The 17,116-nt window shown below is 43.2% G+C and overlaps 1 protein-coding gene across 3 annotated transcripts in view; it reads right to left on the reverse strand.

Moving 5' to 3' along the window:
- Window positions 1–745: 745 nt before the first annotated feature.
- Window positions 746–17,116, reverse strand: part of CEPT1 (choline/ethanolamine phosphotransferase 1) — a 33,898-nt gene continuing 17,527 nt past the window's right edge. For 2 of the 3 annotated variants that reach the window (XM_066565404.1, XM_066565403.1), the window contains 5 exons: window positions 11,853–11,937; window positions 6,938–7,069; window positions 6,126–6,284; window positions 4,792–4,917; window positions 746–1,662 (listed from right to left, as the gene is read on the reverse strand). In XM_066565404.1, the coding sequence (XP_066421501.1) occupies window positions 1,543–1,662; window positions 4,792–4,917; window positions 6,126–6,284; window positions 6,938–7,069; window positions 11,853–11,937 (622 nt within the window). In that variant the 3' untranslated portion in view covers window positions 746–1,542. The remainder of the gene's footprint in view (window positions 1,663–4,791; window positions 4,918–6,125; window positions 6,285–6,937; window positions 7,070–11,852; window positions 11,938–17,116) is intronic. The other variant, XM_066565405.1, reaches the window with a different exon arrangement.

The following is a 17,116-nucleotide window of genomic DNA, read 5'->3' on the forward strand; positions in this document are numbered from 1 at the left end:
GCCAGACACTGAGCACTGCCCATGGAGAGGGCAAAAGGGTTTCAAACTTCTCCAAGCACTGCAGGAACTGAGTTTTCTCTCCACTTCCTGAGCACATTTTCTAATCACTGGGGTATCACAGGAAATCCACATCAGCCCTTACAAGGAGCTGAGTGAGGTTTTGATTTACTCTTACTGAGGTGTGAAGTTTTTTGGTTCGGATTTTTTGACCATGAGCTGTGTTTAACTCTTTCAGAGCCATGTCATTGTCCACATGCACTGCCTTGGCCTGAGCTCCCAGTACAGAGGACTTCCTTCCCACCTTCAGAGGGATGCTCCATGGTTAGAGGGCTGGGATTTCAGACATAGGATCCCAGCATTCCAGCTGTCCCCAGCAGCTTCCCCACAGCCAAGGCAGATCCTGCTCAGAGTCACTCCCTGCTTGGTACTTCAGCCCCTTTGCTCAGGGCAGAAGTTCTCCTCAGTGCCAGGACCTGTGGCACCACGTGAACTTCATTAACATGCAAGTAAACCCTCCATTAATATTAGTGTCCCTCATGCAGTTCATAACAGTTAAAACTGTATGAAAACAATGACAGAAAAAAGAAACCCAAACTTACTGCACTATATAGCAAGCAAAGCTCTCAGAAATCCTAGAATGACATGATCCATATAAAAGCACTGGAAAACTACTCTGTAAACCACAGGCAGGTTTGTCATTCACAAGTCTAAGCACGACAGAGCAACATATACATCTCAAGACAACTGTTGCTCTCAGAATTCTTATTTATTAAGAGCAGAAAGGAAATTTTGCTTAAGTTTTATACATAAAAAAGTAAACAGTAATTTTTTTTTTCTTATAGTCTTTTCCACTGAAGAAAATTGAGAAATAAGTTGTCTTTTTAGATAATGTTTATTTAAAAAAATAAAATTAATTGACAAAGATACCACACTATTTTGCATGCCGGGCACCCCTTGGCTCGCAGGACCCTGTTCAGCATGAAACCGCTTTGTCAGCAATGCACGAGCAAAAACCACCCCAGCCTGGCTCCCACCTGGCAGCTGCTGCAGCCACACAACTTAGTGAGATATCTCTGGGTTTTTACCAGCTCAGGTCTTTAGTAAATAAATTCCAAGTGGACACTAAACAAGTATTTCACTAAGAGATGATGAAATATTAAAATTAAAAGCAAGTCAGATTGCAGCTGTAATTATACTACATTAGAAACTTCAGTTGGTGGGGATCCATTCACCATAGAGAGATTAATTTGTAATCAAGGTAATTACAAAGACAGAGCATTTTCTTCCTGCATGCTTTCCCGGGCTTGGAACCAACAGAGTTGACTACATGAAAAGTTGACTAGAGTGTACTTGGAATTCACTCTCTCAGGCAGGAGACTAGTTAAGGAGTGTTACTGATAACAAAGAAGAAAAGTTATACAACATTGATTATTATAAATTACTTTGTTCTTATCTGCTTTTAGCCTTAAGTCTCCCACAAGTCTTCATCCACTCCTGTAGAAACCCAACTCCCTCTCCATTCCCCTGTGGCAGCTCCCATCCCTAGTGGTGGTTCGAGTGCGTGGGGCAGCCCTTGATGCGGAACACGTGGATGTGCAGGTGGGCAGCGATCTGGTTGCACACACTGACGCAGTATCGGAGCAGGTCGAACAGGGACAGGATCTGCACAGGAAAAAATCATCCATAGTTAGACCCACACGTTCCTTACGTGCTGTTGTGCGTGTAACAGCCCACACTCCACAACCACAGCACTGTGGTCCATTGAGCTGAATCTCCAACTCCAGGAATAACCACAGAATCCCAGACTGGCTTGGGATGGAAGAGACCTTAGAGCCCATCCAGCTCCACCCCTGCCATGGGCTGAGACACCTTCCACTACACCAGGTTGCTCCAAGCTCTGTCCAACCTGGCCTTGGACACTTCCAGGGATGGGGCGTCACTCCCTAAAGAGTTTCTGGGAATTGTGGGCTTTCTTCCAGCCTAAGACAAGACAGACTCTTAATTCTACAATCAGAAAGTGGAAAAGAGTTACAGCAGCTACAGAGATACCGTGAAATGCCCCATTAACTCAGAATGGTGATAGCCACACATCTTTTCCCATCTGTGGTGGTTTGACAGGAAATGTGTTTTTTGAGATGCTGTGTTTTTGGCCAATGGATATTCAGACTTTAATATTGGCATTTAACCTGACCATTGAGACATGGACACGCCTCTGAGAACACGGAGTAAAAAGCAGAGCTCTCCCCTGGGAGGGTTCTCTTGGGTTTCCGGCGGGAAAGAGTTCGGGTCTCTCCCCCGGCCCAGCTGCTGGCTGGGCAGGGGGAGGGGAAAGCCATGAGGCCGAGAGAGGTAGGCCTGAGCCCGGGGGTGGAAGGGTGGAAGAGAGAGAAAGAGAGAGAGAGACACCGGGAGCCATCGGGCAGCCCTCCCTGAGAGACACAGAGAGAGAGAGAGAGAGAGAGCCGCTGCCTGGGACTGTAACCTTGAAGCTTGATAAACATGGGCCTGTGCCGGCAGCACGGCTGGGACGGAGAAGAGGGGGGGGTTCAGCCGGCCGCTTGTAGGAGCTTTTAACCCCTTTTTGGAGAATGAGAACTTTACAGAACATTGACCTTTCCTAGAAGATAGAGTGGAAGATGAGGAAGAAATGGGCCAGTGTGAGAGAGGTCTGGGCGAGTGAGAGATAGTAGAAGAATAGAGAAGAATCCTAGTGAGAAGAGATGATGGAGTGGCTTTTGCTGGACTCTTTTTGTATAGCCATGGACAGAACCATGTTCTTTGTGATACAGAGACTGCATTCTAGGGGGAGGCAATGGCCTCAGAACCAAGAGGGTTCAGTGTTGATGCCCCTCGGCCCCAGGGGGTGAAAATATGGGGGGGACAGGTGTCCCAAAGGAGAGATTGTTTGTGATACAGAGACTGCTCAGTGTTGATGCCCCTCGGCCCCAGGGGGTGAAAAAATATGGGGGGGACAGGTGTCCCAAAGGAGAGATTGTGGGGACAGGTGTCCCAAAGGAGAGACTGTGCCTTTTTTGGATCGGGACAGAGCATCCTTAAAAGACAACCCTAGAAGCAGTTCTGGTCCGTGTTCAGTGGTGAGAGCACTGGACATGAAAAGGAAGAAGTCACGACGGCAGATGTACTCCGGGCGGTGCCACGAGTGACACGGAAACACACGAGGCTTCAGCTGTGTTTCCAGGGGAAGCCCATGGTACAAGAAGGACTCCTCTCCTCTTGATGAACTGAGGATTGATTGTCTAAAAGGTGCTGCTAGACTGAGAGTTGGTGATTTGAAGAACAAATGTATTGGGTTGGAAATTTGGTGGGGGAGGAGGAAATGCATTTGTGAAGTTTTCATTTTCCCTGTGTGTGTGTTCCTTTTTATCTGTAGTTGTAGAGTAGTTAATAAAGTTCTGGTTCTTTTTTCCCTAAGTAGGAGCCTGCTTTGCTTATTCCTGGTCACATCTCACAGCAGAAACCAGGGAGAAGGTATCTTCATGGGGGCACTGGCATTGTGCCAGTGTCAAACCATGACACCATCACACCAACAGAATTTTACCAAAAGGTTAACACTGTTTTTGTACATTAAACTTGTGCATTTGATAAGCCCAGATAAGTTGAATTTAGATGTTTATCCCGATGGGTGCTGGAGTCATGACAGACATTCCAGATCTTAAGCCACAGCCAGAGCACCCCAGCATTGCCCATCACAGGGACTCTGCTAACGAGGCAGCAACAAAATATTCTAATCTAAGCTTTGAATATTTGCTACAGTGCTTTGAAATTTTAAACTATCACAGTCATCAAGGCTGGAAGTGACCTTCAAGATCATGGAGTCCCACCATGACCCCAGAGTCACCATAATCATCCTTAACCCATGTCACCAGGTGCCATATTCAGACACCTCCTGAACTCTTCCAGGTTTGGTGACTCCATCACTGCCCTGGGCAATTTATTCCAATGACTGCTTAATTTTTTCAGCTTTTTTTTTTTTTTTTTTTTTCTCAAATATCCAACCTCAACTTCCCTGGCCCAGCTTGAAGCCATTTCCTCTTGTCCTTGCCCTTGTTGCCTGGCAGCAGAGCCTGACCTCCCCTGGCTGCCCCCTCCTGTCAGGGAGTTGTGCAGAGACAGAACTTTCCTCCAGGCTGAGCCCCTCCTCCCCCAGCTGCTCCCAGTGCTCCAGACCCTTCCCCAGCTCAGTTCCCTTCCCTGGACACACCCCAGCCCCTCAGTGTCTCTCTTGTCAGGAGGGGCCCAGAGCTGTCCCCAGGGCTGGAGCTGCCCCAGCATGGCCAGCACAGGGAACCACGCTGGGCCTCCTGGACACACCATGGCTGTGACAGCCCAGGTGCTGTTGCCCACCTGGGCTCATGTCCAGCCACTGTCACCAGAACTACCAGATCCTTTCCCAGCTTTCCAGCCACTCTTCTCCCAGCCTGGAGCATTTCATGGGGCTGTTGTGACCTGAGGACAGGACGTGGCACTTGGCCTGGCTGACCCTCCCACCGCTGGCCTCAGCCATGGATCCAGCCTGTCCAGATTCCTCCAGAAGATTACATCCCACCCAACCTGGTGTCCTCTGCAAACTGACTGGGAGTGCCTCAATCCCCTCACCCAGACCATCCCTAAAGACAGTGCCAACTGTCCCAACACCAAACCAGGGACACTGTGACCCTGTTCAGCTCTGCACCAGCTTCAAATCCACTCCCCCTCCAAGGGATTCAGCTGGGCACAGTCAACACAATGAATTAGTGGCAGAGCTAATTAATAAAATGAGCTTGGACTCACCAGGGCAATCCAGAGGACAATATACTCATCAATAAAGCTGTTAAAATACTGGTCAAGGAACAGCAATGCTGGGCCTATGAATGCTGTGTCATACAGATACATCTCACTCTTGGTCATGTGGGCAACCTGCAGTAAAAAAAAAAAAAAAAAAAAGAGAAGTTTAAGAAATAAATATATGCCAGCCAAGGCAGAGTAATTTCAGAACACACAAAGCCAAAACTATACAGTTCAAGCCACATTACTGAAAAATACCAAATACTCAAGTGGCAGCAACAATATTGTTGGAACCATGGTGCTCCACAGCTACAGAGATGCAAGGTTTGCAGAGAGGCATCTTTTATTAGAGCAGAGAGTGTAGCGCAGGAAAAACAAACTAACAAGTTTTCCAGCTCACCTCTTCCTCCTCCCAGAAACCAAACAGTGAAATGGAAGCAGACTGGTAACTTTTAAAGTTGAGCCTGGAAACAAAAACTCACAGCTGCTGGAGCTCAAAAAGTTAAGGACACTTGGTGTTCCTCTCCCTCCACCTCTTTTTCTCCCATTCCATAAGGATCACCACCTCTCTCTGGTTACAATTTGATGACCATTTTTGGTGTTCATGTGTGCCCTTCTCACTTCCCTAGGTGCACAGAAGCCATCCCACACTCCATCCTCACTGCACAGCACAGCTGGGATGGGACTGAGCACCAAAGCAGGCCCGATAAGAAAGAAACTCTTCTTCTACTGTGAGCTTAAACTCTTCCTCCACTATGAACTTAAACTCTTTCACTGTGAGCTAAGTCCAGCATTGACCCAGCTCACAATAGCCCAACAGAGGCCTGCAGAACTGGGATGGCCTTTGAGGCAGGAGCTGTTTAACCCTCATTCAATTACACCTCTGCCCTTGTATAAACCTGTTAACTATTTTAACCCTATTTTCCTCCAATTCTTCAAGTTAAACACTCAGGAAGTGTTCCAAACCTCAGCAGCTCCATCACCTCCTCTCCTTTTGCCAAACCTTCCTCCCCTTTGTGTCTGAGGGGGATTCCAGCCCAACTCTTCACATGTGCACAAATACATTGCAAATGTGTGAATTAACATCTGGGGAAGGGGGAGAAACAGCTCTGAGCTATCTGGTGCTGCCTGTGCAACCACAGCATCAACTCCACATTTACACTGCCCTTTCAAACACAAAAAGACTCTGCTGCACCTCCAGGCTACTTAAAGCAAAGCACAGGTATCTCTTCAGTGCACAAACAAGTGCCAGTTACTCAGTGGAATGAATACCCAGAGAGCTCCATAATCTACAAAAAGTTCTCCTGCAACAAGACTGGGGAAGGTTCTGGCACACTCACCACCAGTTTATTTGTGATCTTGGCAGACACAAAGCCAAAAGTTAGGATGTAGAGGCAGGGGTGCCTTTCAAAGAGCTGCACAGCAGATTTCTTGTAGATCATTGCAGCCAAGGCAATCACTGAGCCAATATGGAGAAAAGGTGAGAGGACACTTGTTCCCTGTGGTGAGATTAAAGCATGAGGTTAATAAAACGTGCACATTGCAAAGAAACCTCAAAGAGCCCCTCATGTGGTGTGCAATGAGGGGTTAAAAATAAAATCACATTAGAAACATCTTTCTGAATGCTGGTGGTAAAAGAAACAGAAAGTAGAGAAACTTGAGCATGCAGCAGCTGAGAATGTGGTGGAAACTTTCTGGTTCTGGGGAAAAAAATCAGATTTTAGGCAGCAAGAACACTGCAACAGAAGGTGCTTGTGCAGACACGTCCACTCATTCTTTTACATTGGTAATATAAATAATATAGATCTTTCAGAAGGATGAAACCCAGAATCTTCTTGAAAAATTTCTTTCTGAACAGATTTTTGCACAGGATTTTTCTATGAACTCTTCAGTGAGGGGCGTATTTGTATAACTTTGTTTACCTCATTAATTCAAAAACAAATATCAAAGTACAATGAGTACTTTTAATAAAAAAATTTAAAACTTTGACTCCTAAATCTACTATTCTTACACACGCAAATTAACTTGTTTTTCCCAAGCCAGCAAGGAGCTAAAGGGAAAATATTTTCCATGGAGGAGGGATTATGTTAAATAGAAACTGTGGCTGAAGAGCCTCTGTGCTGAGGAGGAACTGGCAGCCCAAGGTACTCACTGCTATAGTGGATCCATTTTTGCCAACTCCACCCGTGAAGATCACACCAAAGTAGTTTGTACAGGAGAATATGGTTCCTGCCACAGTACAAAGAGCTGGGAATATTTTCACCTGAATATTCAGTATTGGAATCTTAATGGAAGAGAGACAAGAAGTTACAATATGTACAAACTCAAATTTGGGTTAATATTTCAGGTGCACTCAAACACTCCACTTTTCAACAAATTTGCTCTTCTCTCTCTGCTATACAGAGATTGACATTTCTACAGAGAAAAATTTATTTTCCAAAAGCTTCCATGAAGCTTCCCAGAAAGGCAGACTTATGTTCAATTACCAGAGAAGAGACTAAAAGCAGAGAAATGGACAGAAACCAAGAACTTGCTCTAAATCATCCCAGAGGAGAGAATCATCACCTTTCCTGAAGCTGAAGTCAAGATCAAACTGGGCAGAAGAAGAGCCACTTGGGAATGGTCAGATAAACCCTATCAAGCACTGGATCCAAACTTTTGTGCAAGGCAAGGCAAGCAAAGAGATCAGACAAGTCAGATCAGAGCCAGAGACCCAGGAGAGGAAGGATGAGGTTGCTAAAGAAGGGGAGAACAAGCACAGGCAGTTTCGAAAGTTTCCTTCGTTTTTTAACAGTCACGTTTCACGCAGAACAGGAAAAACTAGAAATGAAGAATAGTCCAAAGTAAACCACAGGAAATATGTTATGGGAGCAAGTATTTAGAGATAACTTCCCAAAACCTCCCAACTGCATCTATTCAACTACTAAAAGCTCTTTATTCAGGAACTGAAGTCATGGCACTCAACTGAATAAATGCTTGGCTCCCCAATGAGTCCAGCCAGGAACAGAAGACCAAAGGAGGTCAGATTGCTTCTCTTTTTCTTTAATTACACTCTCAGAGGAGCTTTCAGCAGGTAAACAATGAAATATTATGAGCTGGAAGGGACCCATCAGGAGCATCCAGCCCAACCCCTGTTCCTACACAGACAGCCCAACCATCCAACCCTATGCCTGAGAGCGCTGTCCAAACCCTACTAGAGCTTGAAGATTGTTCTTGAAGATCCTAAGTTTTCTATTCCATTCAACAACTCAATCTCTTTTATCTTTCAAGGGCATGATTAAGAGGCAGAGGAGCTTTAACCCTTCATGCCTTGTTCAGCCCACTCCCCAAACCCCACCCAGTTTCATGACACTCAAATATATTTCTCTCTTGCTAAGGCTACCCTGTTAAGGCAAAAAAAAAAAAAAAAAAGGCATTTCCTACAAGATTGTACAGAAAGAATAAAGACAAGTAAAGAGAAGGCTTGAATTGCCAGACTGGAGCACTACTTGTAATCATTAATGTCAGGAGGCTCAGGACTCCTCAAGCTCTTCTAAAAGCAGGTACCTGTGCTGGCCTCTGCCTCAGAACTTTGGTATTTAAAGAACGGGGTGGATTGACTTTTACAAGCAGAAGGAAACAGTAGCAAACTCCATTACAGGAGTCAAACTCCATTACAGGAGTCAAAAGACATTAAGGTTGACATTTCCCCAAGACAAAGGGAATTGGCTGGGAAAAACATCCCGTGAACTCCCAGCTACCACTCCAACACTGGAGAAGGACGCTCAGGGAAGGAGAAGATAAGGCCACACTGTTCTAACACCCAGTTTGACCAATTTTAGGTTCTTAACACCCTCCCTTTGGCCTCCACAGCAGCTGCATCACTGCAAAACATGTCTGAAGAAAAAAAATATTGAGAAACAGCCACAGAAATTTGGCAGAGGAAAGCCAGGAGTGGATTAAAAAGTCAGCACCTGCTGAATTTCTCTGTGTACAAAATGGGATCAACAAAGCCAAAAGTGGGAAGCAGCAAAATCACAAAAATATCAGATTACTTTTATTTTTTCCCTCTGACTGGAGGGAGAGAGGGAAATGTTCCTACAAAGTGGCACCGCAGCCCCTGAATTTTAACTCAGAGGACACTGGAAGACAGTTGCAAGGCTTCCCTGCCTGGTACTCCATGTATCACTATAGTTCCTGCAATTATTCTGCCCTTCCTGGTGATTCCAGGGCCTTCACCCAAAGCCACATGCAGGCAGAACTTCCCAAAATCACGTCAGCAATGCAGGGAAGCATCACTAGTCACATCTTTTACAGGCAAATGTAAAAGACTTTTCGCTTTTAAACCCTCTGAGACTGATCACAGATGGAAAGCTGCAGTGCCCAGAGAGCTGCAGAATCCAGGTAAACCCTGGGAAAGAAGCATTCCAGGCTGGACAGGGCTTGGAGCAACCTGGTCTAGTGGAAGGTGTCTCTGCCCATGGAAGGGGGTGGGACTGAATGAGCTTTAAGGTCCATTCCAAACCAAACCATTCCATGATTCCAGATTTGGTTTGGGAAAAGCCCAGGCATGGCAGTAACCAAGTGGCAGCAGGCAATGGATGGAGTCGGGAGCGGCTGCCAGAGCCAGCATTAAAGCAAGTCTGGAATACTTTGCCAGAAAATTACTCCCAGGATTCCAGAGTACATTTCATCAGTTTTGTGCAGAATGAATTGGGATTTAAAAAATAAAATTATGAGGGAATAGGCCAGAGGAGAGCCCAGCTAAGGGCTCATGGAAGCAGCAGGGAGGGAGCATGTAAGAGTCTCGCTTCCTCCAGGAACTCCTCCTGTCACCAATCCCACAAACACCACAGCCAGCTGGGCAACTCAGAGCCTGGAGTCCCTCTCACAGGGCTGGAGCCCAGCTGGAGTTTGGAGCTGTCCCGATAAACTGCAGTGACATCTGCCCAAGGACAACTTCCAGAGGGCTGAATTCCAGCTTCATATTCCCAAAGTGTTTGTGCTTTTTCATATTCCAGACCCTACAGGAGAAAACTCCAACAATTGCATCACTTTTCTTGCTTCAAGCAGGAAAATCAATCCAAATATACAATCTATTAAAGGAGTTACCCTAAGCTTCCTTGCTTTACTCACATGTCCCAAATGATCCAAGCTGAGCCATACTCAGCATCCCACAGGAATTACCCAGCTCCAGGAGCATGGGGAGCAGCATTTAACAGGCTTTGAAGAGAATTTACACTGCCAGAAAGAAGGGAGCCAAGACAGGCACACACAGTTTCATGGAATAAAAGAAAGGTAATTAAAGCAACAATTTCCAAAATTCACAACTCTGCATTTTGCCAGTTCAGAGTGTTTTGCTTTTCCCATGAAAAGTGGAATGTTTGAGTACACAACCACATCTACTCCCCATTTCCCCCAAACAGAAGCAAACAGAAAATACCAAACCACCAACTTTGCAGTCACATCAAGTATTAAAGGATTAGAGAGGGCTGGGTGAGAAGGGCTTGTGTGATTTATTTTGCTCTGCAAGCAGTAAGTAAGATTTATCTCTAAATGAACACAAAATCTCACTCATTGAATTAAACAGGATTGTCATGGGAGACCTGATTAATGTTGTTCTCTGGAGAAATGCTCTGTTAAACTAACCAAAATAGTTTAATATTTTTGGGAGCTGCCTTAGGCAAATGCTGCTCCAACCCAGAACTTCTGATAGATTTCAAGATTTTGCTGAAAAGGGTTATTTAAAAGGCCATTTTGGAGTTATTTAAGCAATTTAATAACAAGGGATCCATTTCTAAGCTCACACAAACATTACTGAACTATGCCAGAGGTTGCTGTAGCAGCATCCTCTCCCCCCCCACACACTTTTTTTTTTTTTAAGGAAACTGAGAACAGGAATTGACAAATTCTCTTGATAACACAGAATATTAAATTATAGCTGCATCGGGATATTGGCCACATTAATATTTCTAGATATTAATGGCACCAATAAGGTTACATGTAGCCTTACTTTTATTCTTTAATCAATCCTTCCCACCCTCATTCCCTATAGATAGTATTTCCTTTGCAGTTTATAGAATTAATTAAGGCCTTTAGGGTTTTAAACCTGAAAGCATAAGCAGCAAAATCAGGATGGCCACGATTTGGGATCCCTTCCACATACTGTGGGTTCACTGTGCCCATTACACAGAGCACATTAGAAATTCATCCACTTGGGGTGAAGCTTTTCAGGGACTTCTGACCATCTCTTGGTGTTACTGAAATCAAGATTTCTTTCTCCTTAAGAATTGCATTTACCAAATACAGAGGGAAGATCAATAACCAGGAAGGAAAACTAGGAAAACCTTTCAGGAAATCAATGCTTTGGATTTTATTTCCAGTAAACTTATTTAATTTATGTATGCACACACATGCTTTTCTGTGGACAATGCCATTTTGACAGCTCAATGTGGCTTCAGTAATACTTACTATTGTATTACTATTATTATAATTATAATTAAGCTGTCAGCTGACATGGCCTGGGAAGCCTCTATCAACATATCTATATTATATATAGAAAAATACATAGACATAGATATAAATAAAAGTTCTGCAGCCAGGCTGTGCCAGCAGCTCATGTAATCAGGATCATCTTAGTTTAAAAGGAAAAACCTGACAAGTGGGGGTTGTCCCCTTACACAAATCAAGAGTCATCAGCCACATTCAGGCCTAATTATCTACAGATGGCTCCCAACTGCTCTCCAAGAGTTCCCCCAAATCTTCATCCCAGTTTAATATTCCTCCACTGTTTCTTGCATGAAATTCATTCAGGTTTTGGCCAGGATTTCATCAAAGGTTTAAGTTCATGCAATGTCTGATAGCTTTTTACCAGCACGCACAGGGTATAAAATAACCTTGTTTTAATGACTCTGGTACAGACAGAACCCACAGTTAATTCCATGGGATCTGAATTCAAAAATCTGTTTCCATTTATAAGGAAAAGTGAAACCTTCCTGCAGAAGTGAAACTGTCTCAAGATGTGCAGCAGTCCTTCAGTGATCACTGGATTATTAAAAAGGATAAAATAAGAACACAAGCAAAATTACCAGAGATTGCCAAAAAGGTGGTCCTCCAATCACTGCCAGTAAATGCATGATTATTATGAAGATTTGTACTTCAGTCACATCAATTCTGATTAGGTATAAAAAGCCAAAAAAAAAAGCAAAATTATTCAAAGCAATTTCAAGTCAGTTATTTGCAAGCTCAGCAGCACAGCTCTGTCATGCACAGTATAAAGGCTGAGGAAAAGAGAAAAAACTCACCAATAATTTAGAAGGCAAAAATGTATTTAGCTTTATTGTTCAAACTAAGAGCAAAGTTGTACTATAATTTTGTTTTACTTCACAGTGCAATAACAGAAATCCATTTTATCAACCAGAAATATTGGAACTCTTCTCTGCCCAGTGGCAGCTGCAGAAATAAATATTCAGTTTTAACCTTGTCCACCAAAAAAAAAAGAATTTAGTAGAGATGATAAAATTCTAAAAATGTATTTTTAACCCCTATTATATTCCCTACCCTATTTTAATATGAATATCCTCTGAAAAGCATCAAGCTTTGAAAAGAAACACAAATCCCTAAAGGGTTGATGGAAATGGTGCAGTAGCAGCAAGAAGAGAAACCACTTCTGGTTCCAGCAGAGCTAGGATGTGCTGCAGGAAGAATGGGAGAAAACAGAAAATTTATGGCTTTATTTTAAGGAGCATATAAAAGTCTTGGAGGTAGAAAGAGGGGAAAATGGGTGTACAAATGAATGCCAGAAATAAGAGTATATAAAAATACAAGTGAAATGAAGAGGATGGACTTGCTGGTGTGAGATATATATATATATATATATATATATATATATTTATATATGGGGTGTATATACACTATATATGTTATAAATAGGGACACACATTCTATACATCTATATATATGCATATAGATGTAGGTTATATATAACATACATATTATAGCCACATAATAGTATCTTGCCCTGAAGTGCTACATCAAAAATAATCCTTCAAGTCAGTTTGAAACATTTCTGGCTTATCCATATTTCCAATTAGATAGTTATCCATATTTCCAATTAGATAGTTCTACCTAAAAGACTCCAAATCCCTTCCTGCACACACAAGCTTTGCTGTGACAAAACCCTGCTGATGTCACCTGCACAGGGAAGAAGCATTATGGGCTGGGCTTTCCTCTGTCTGCCTTAAATGAGCTACAAGACCATGGAATTGATTTTAATATCAGCTCAGGGTTTCTCCATAGCCTTTGTTTCAGTTTGGGAGTGGATCCTCTCATTTGAGGATCTCCAGTCTGGTCAGCAGCAGAGCCACATGCATAAGGAATCATTCCAAGGCTGCACCTAAATCCCATGGTGGATATCTCCATGGCAGGGGTTGGAATAAGATGAGTTTTAAGGTCCTTCCCACCCCACTCCATTCCATGATTGCTTTGCCAATTTGCTTTCCACTACACAAACCTGGAGATGGAACATCCAGGAAGCAACCTTTGGAGCCCTCCTATATTCAATTTGCCCAATAACAATCCTGCAAGGCGATCACCCTGCAAGGCTGGGGAAAAAACTGACTTCCACTGAGGAAAGAATGTTCTAAAATATCTCAGGTTTCAGTCCTGATACAAACAAATAGAGCCATTGAGATACCTTGCAAGAAAAAAAATAAAAATGCTCAGCAGAGATACACAAACCAACTGATTTAATGCAAATTACTTCCTCCCAGCCCTTGGAGTCAGCATGGAAATGTGTTCTCAGTGTGTCCAGCCAAGGAAGGACTGGAGCAACTCCATTCCAGGAGTGCAGGAATGTGTTTTAGCCCATTTCACTACTTCTGTCAATCTCCTAAAGAACAGAAAGAAACTGAGAAAGTTCACAGGAACAGTGACTAATAAGTCATGGAGGTAACTTACAGCTTTCCTGGGATAGGAAACCAGGTTTCTTTTGGCAGCAGAAATCTTGTGCACAATAAAGTAAAGTCATGTATGGAAAACCAAGTTATTCTGCCAGACAAACCTTTGCACAAGACTGAGAGCCCAACAAATACACGGGGAGCAGTGTCTGGATTGAGGTTAGGGAAACAGTTTTATCTTTACACAGCCATGGCACAACCTTTACTCCCCTGCCCAGGGCTCTGCCCTTCCAACTCAAACAGAAACAGTATCAGGCAGCCAAGGATATTTGTTAAAAACTTGCCCCTGGCTTACAGTGAGAATCTCCTACTGTAGAACAAATATGAGTTTTAACTTCCGTTCCACCTTAATATTCTGTATTTTTAATACCAAATGGCTCCTTAAAACAGAAGACAAAAGCATTAAGACCTACTGAGGAGAAACTAAACACCAAACTATCACCTAAAGAAAGCATAAATTCTTAATCCCAAGGAGGAAAATGGCCTGGGAACAACCCATGCTCATTAAAACCACTGTCAGATGACTTAAAATGATAAGCTTGATATCAGTAAAGCACATGCCTGATGTTGGAATTATTCAGTGAATTTTTTTTTTGCAGGATGTCAAGTGGCCTCTGGACAGAAATCTAAAAATCCAGACATCCACAGGCAGCTCCTCAAAGCTGGACCACAGAAGGCAACAAACATCTGGAAGCACCAAGTGTGAAAAGGGGCACATTGTTCCTCTCTGGGTTTAACGTGAATTCAAGATAACTGTGCAACCACAGCATGAACCACATGCAGCTATGATGCTGCTACATGCAGCAGTCATCCCAAGTTCCTTAAAATCCAACCACTTTCTTCCCCCAAAAACACCTGCTCAGCCCCACTTTCTTTCCTGCCATCAGGAGGGTCAGGACATTGGCTTGGCTAAAACAGTCCAACCAAAAAAGAAGAAATTCCTGTCCCAATTCCCAGCCCATCAGCTTTCCTGGTGTTTTTTTGTGACCTCGGGGATGCTGGGAGCCCTGAGGAGGCGGCAGGGAAGGTCTGCTCAGCCACACAACTGGCACTGAGCCAGTGGGACTTGGCAGCTCCAGAGAGGGGAGGAATAAATGGAAATGACAGACAAGTGGATTGCTACCAGCCTTCATAAAAGTCCTAAACAGCTCCCTAAAATGAAAAAGAAGGGAAAGAATGCCATTTTAAACCAAAGCAACAATGGTTTTGTCAAGACAGACGTGAACAAAGCAATATCCACACTGCCTGGAAAACATTAACATATCAGGTGATCCAGAGGACATTCTTACACCTAAATTATTAACTTCAATTTATGCATTGTATCCAGGTAAAATGAGCTAGCAATCAAAAAAATCCATAAATTGCCTAGGTCACCATAATGCTTTTAAACTCTGCTAGAGCTGGGAACTTACCCAATAAATGGGAAGGCAAAAGCAGGGCTGCAGGAAAGCACTTGCTCCACTGGGAGGGATGTTGGAACCCAGGGCACAGGGAATATTTCTCTGCCTGTCCTGAGATGTTCTGATCCTCAGGAAAACACTGCTTTTAACCTTTGTCCTTTTAACCTTGGAGAAAGCTTCCAAGACTTTGGGATTAATTGGAATCTATGAGTGTGTAATAGTGTGAAATAGATAGTAGTAGAGTTTATCACAGGGTGAAAAACTTAAGAGCTTTAGGTTTTTAGTATGGAGGTGGAGAGGAGACAAGATAGAAGATTTTGGGCATTGTCTGATCTCCTTCTTGCTCTTCATCTACTCCATTTTCTACAGTGTTGGCAGTACAGAGTGATTGGTTAAAAAAAACCACAACGCAGATGTTGCGTAGACAGAAAAATAATTAGTTATTGGTAGAAAGGTTGAAATAAAGTACATTCTAAGAGTTAATTGGACAAAATAGCTTTAAAAGACCTTGAATCTGTGTGTCTTGTGCCTTTTGGTGCCTTCTCTTTGTATGCTAAGTCTGAGATGTAGACAGCATGCAGAACTTCTGATAAGAGAAAAATAAACAACAACCTGAAGGCCAAAAAGCCAAGCATTCCATCTGTGACTCATTCCTAGCACAGAACTTTTTAGGGGTCTCCCCATCAGGGGGCCCCACAAGGGAGGTTTCTACAGAGGGAATCTGAACAATCCCTTTCTTTTTGAGGGAAAATACATCCAACTTGCTTTAGTGGATGAGGAATTTATTCACAAAGCAGGGTGATAATGTTCCTGCTTAGGTATGACATCATTAGTACTGTATTTTATTCTACATCAAGTTCCATTGCATATTCAAGTGACTCTCCCATGGTAAACATTAGAGAAAACATAATTTTGGAGCAATGGATCATGTGTTAAATTATAGTAAAAAAATAAGGGAAAAAAGGCAGAAAATAGGGAAAGGCCTTTGTTCCTCCAGACTGCCTCATTTAATTACTATAATCACATTTAATTACATAGAAGCAGCTACCACACACAGAGCTGTAAGAAAGCAAAACCATTTCAAAGCAAGAAGAAAATCAGCCAGTTCAAAGATTCTATTTTCAACTTGTGTTTGTATTTATTTACTCATTTAAATACTACAGTGGAAATCCTACGAAAAAACAAATGGGAAGAGCAAGCAGCATGAATTCTGCAAGAGGTTCTTAAAGCCTCTGAACTGGGATATTTTTATTATGTGGGTTATTTTCAGGCACCACTGGAGCCACACTTCCCCCCAACCTGACAGCTTTGCTGCCTGATGTTTCCTGACAACTGAGTCATGTCAGCACTGCCCTGACTCTGTGCACATTGTGTGGAAGATCATTAAGGCCCACGAAATGAAGAAAATGAAACAAACCCTTTTCCCAAGACATTCCCACACTACAACAGATGGACGGAAAGTTATTGTACAAGTTCAGAGGACACAAAGAATCAAGTTCCAAAAATCTCTTCTTCAAATAAACCAGGGGCTTTTTCATCTTCTATAAAATAAACAGAAGACCCTGCATTGAGGTTTAAGATCAGCAGGAACATCCAGGCAAAGAACAAGAACAAAGAGCTGATGCTGAAAACAGAGCAAAGAACCCAGACTCAATATCTGACAAACTAAAATGCCCAGACAGAACATCCAGTGGCAAGGTTGGGGAGAACACTCACAATAATGCTGAGAAGTACTGATTCTGCAGCAAAGTGATGTTAGGGAAGAATAATAACCAGCAGCACTGTAGAAATCAGGGACAGGGTCAGGCAATGTCAGCACTGCAGTGGGGGTAACCACAGCCTAAAAACCAAAACACCCAAGGATTTAATTCAAATGAAGTCAGAGAAACATAGAAGTTGTGAGTTTTTAAATGCACATTTCAACCCTCACTCCCTATCTGCCTAAATTCACAAGACAGGAAAATTCCTGCAGAGTTTCCAGGGGCAGCTGCAATT

This window comes from Molothrus aeneus, chromosome 24 (assembly GCF_037042795.1).
Source record: "Molothrus aeneus isolate 106 chromosome 24, BPBGC_Maene_1.0, whole genome shotgun sequence".
NCBI classification, from domain to species: Eukaryota; Metazoa; Chordata; class Aves; order Passeriformes; family Icteridae; genus Molothrus; species Molothrus aeneus.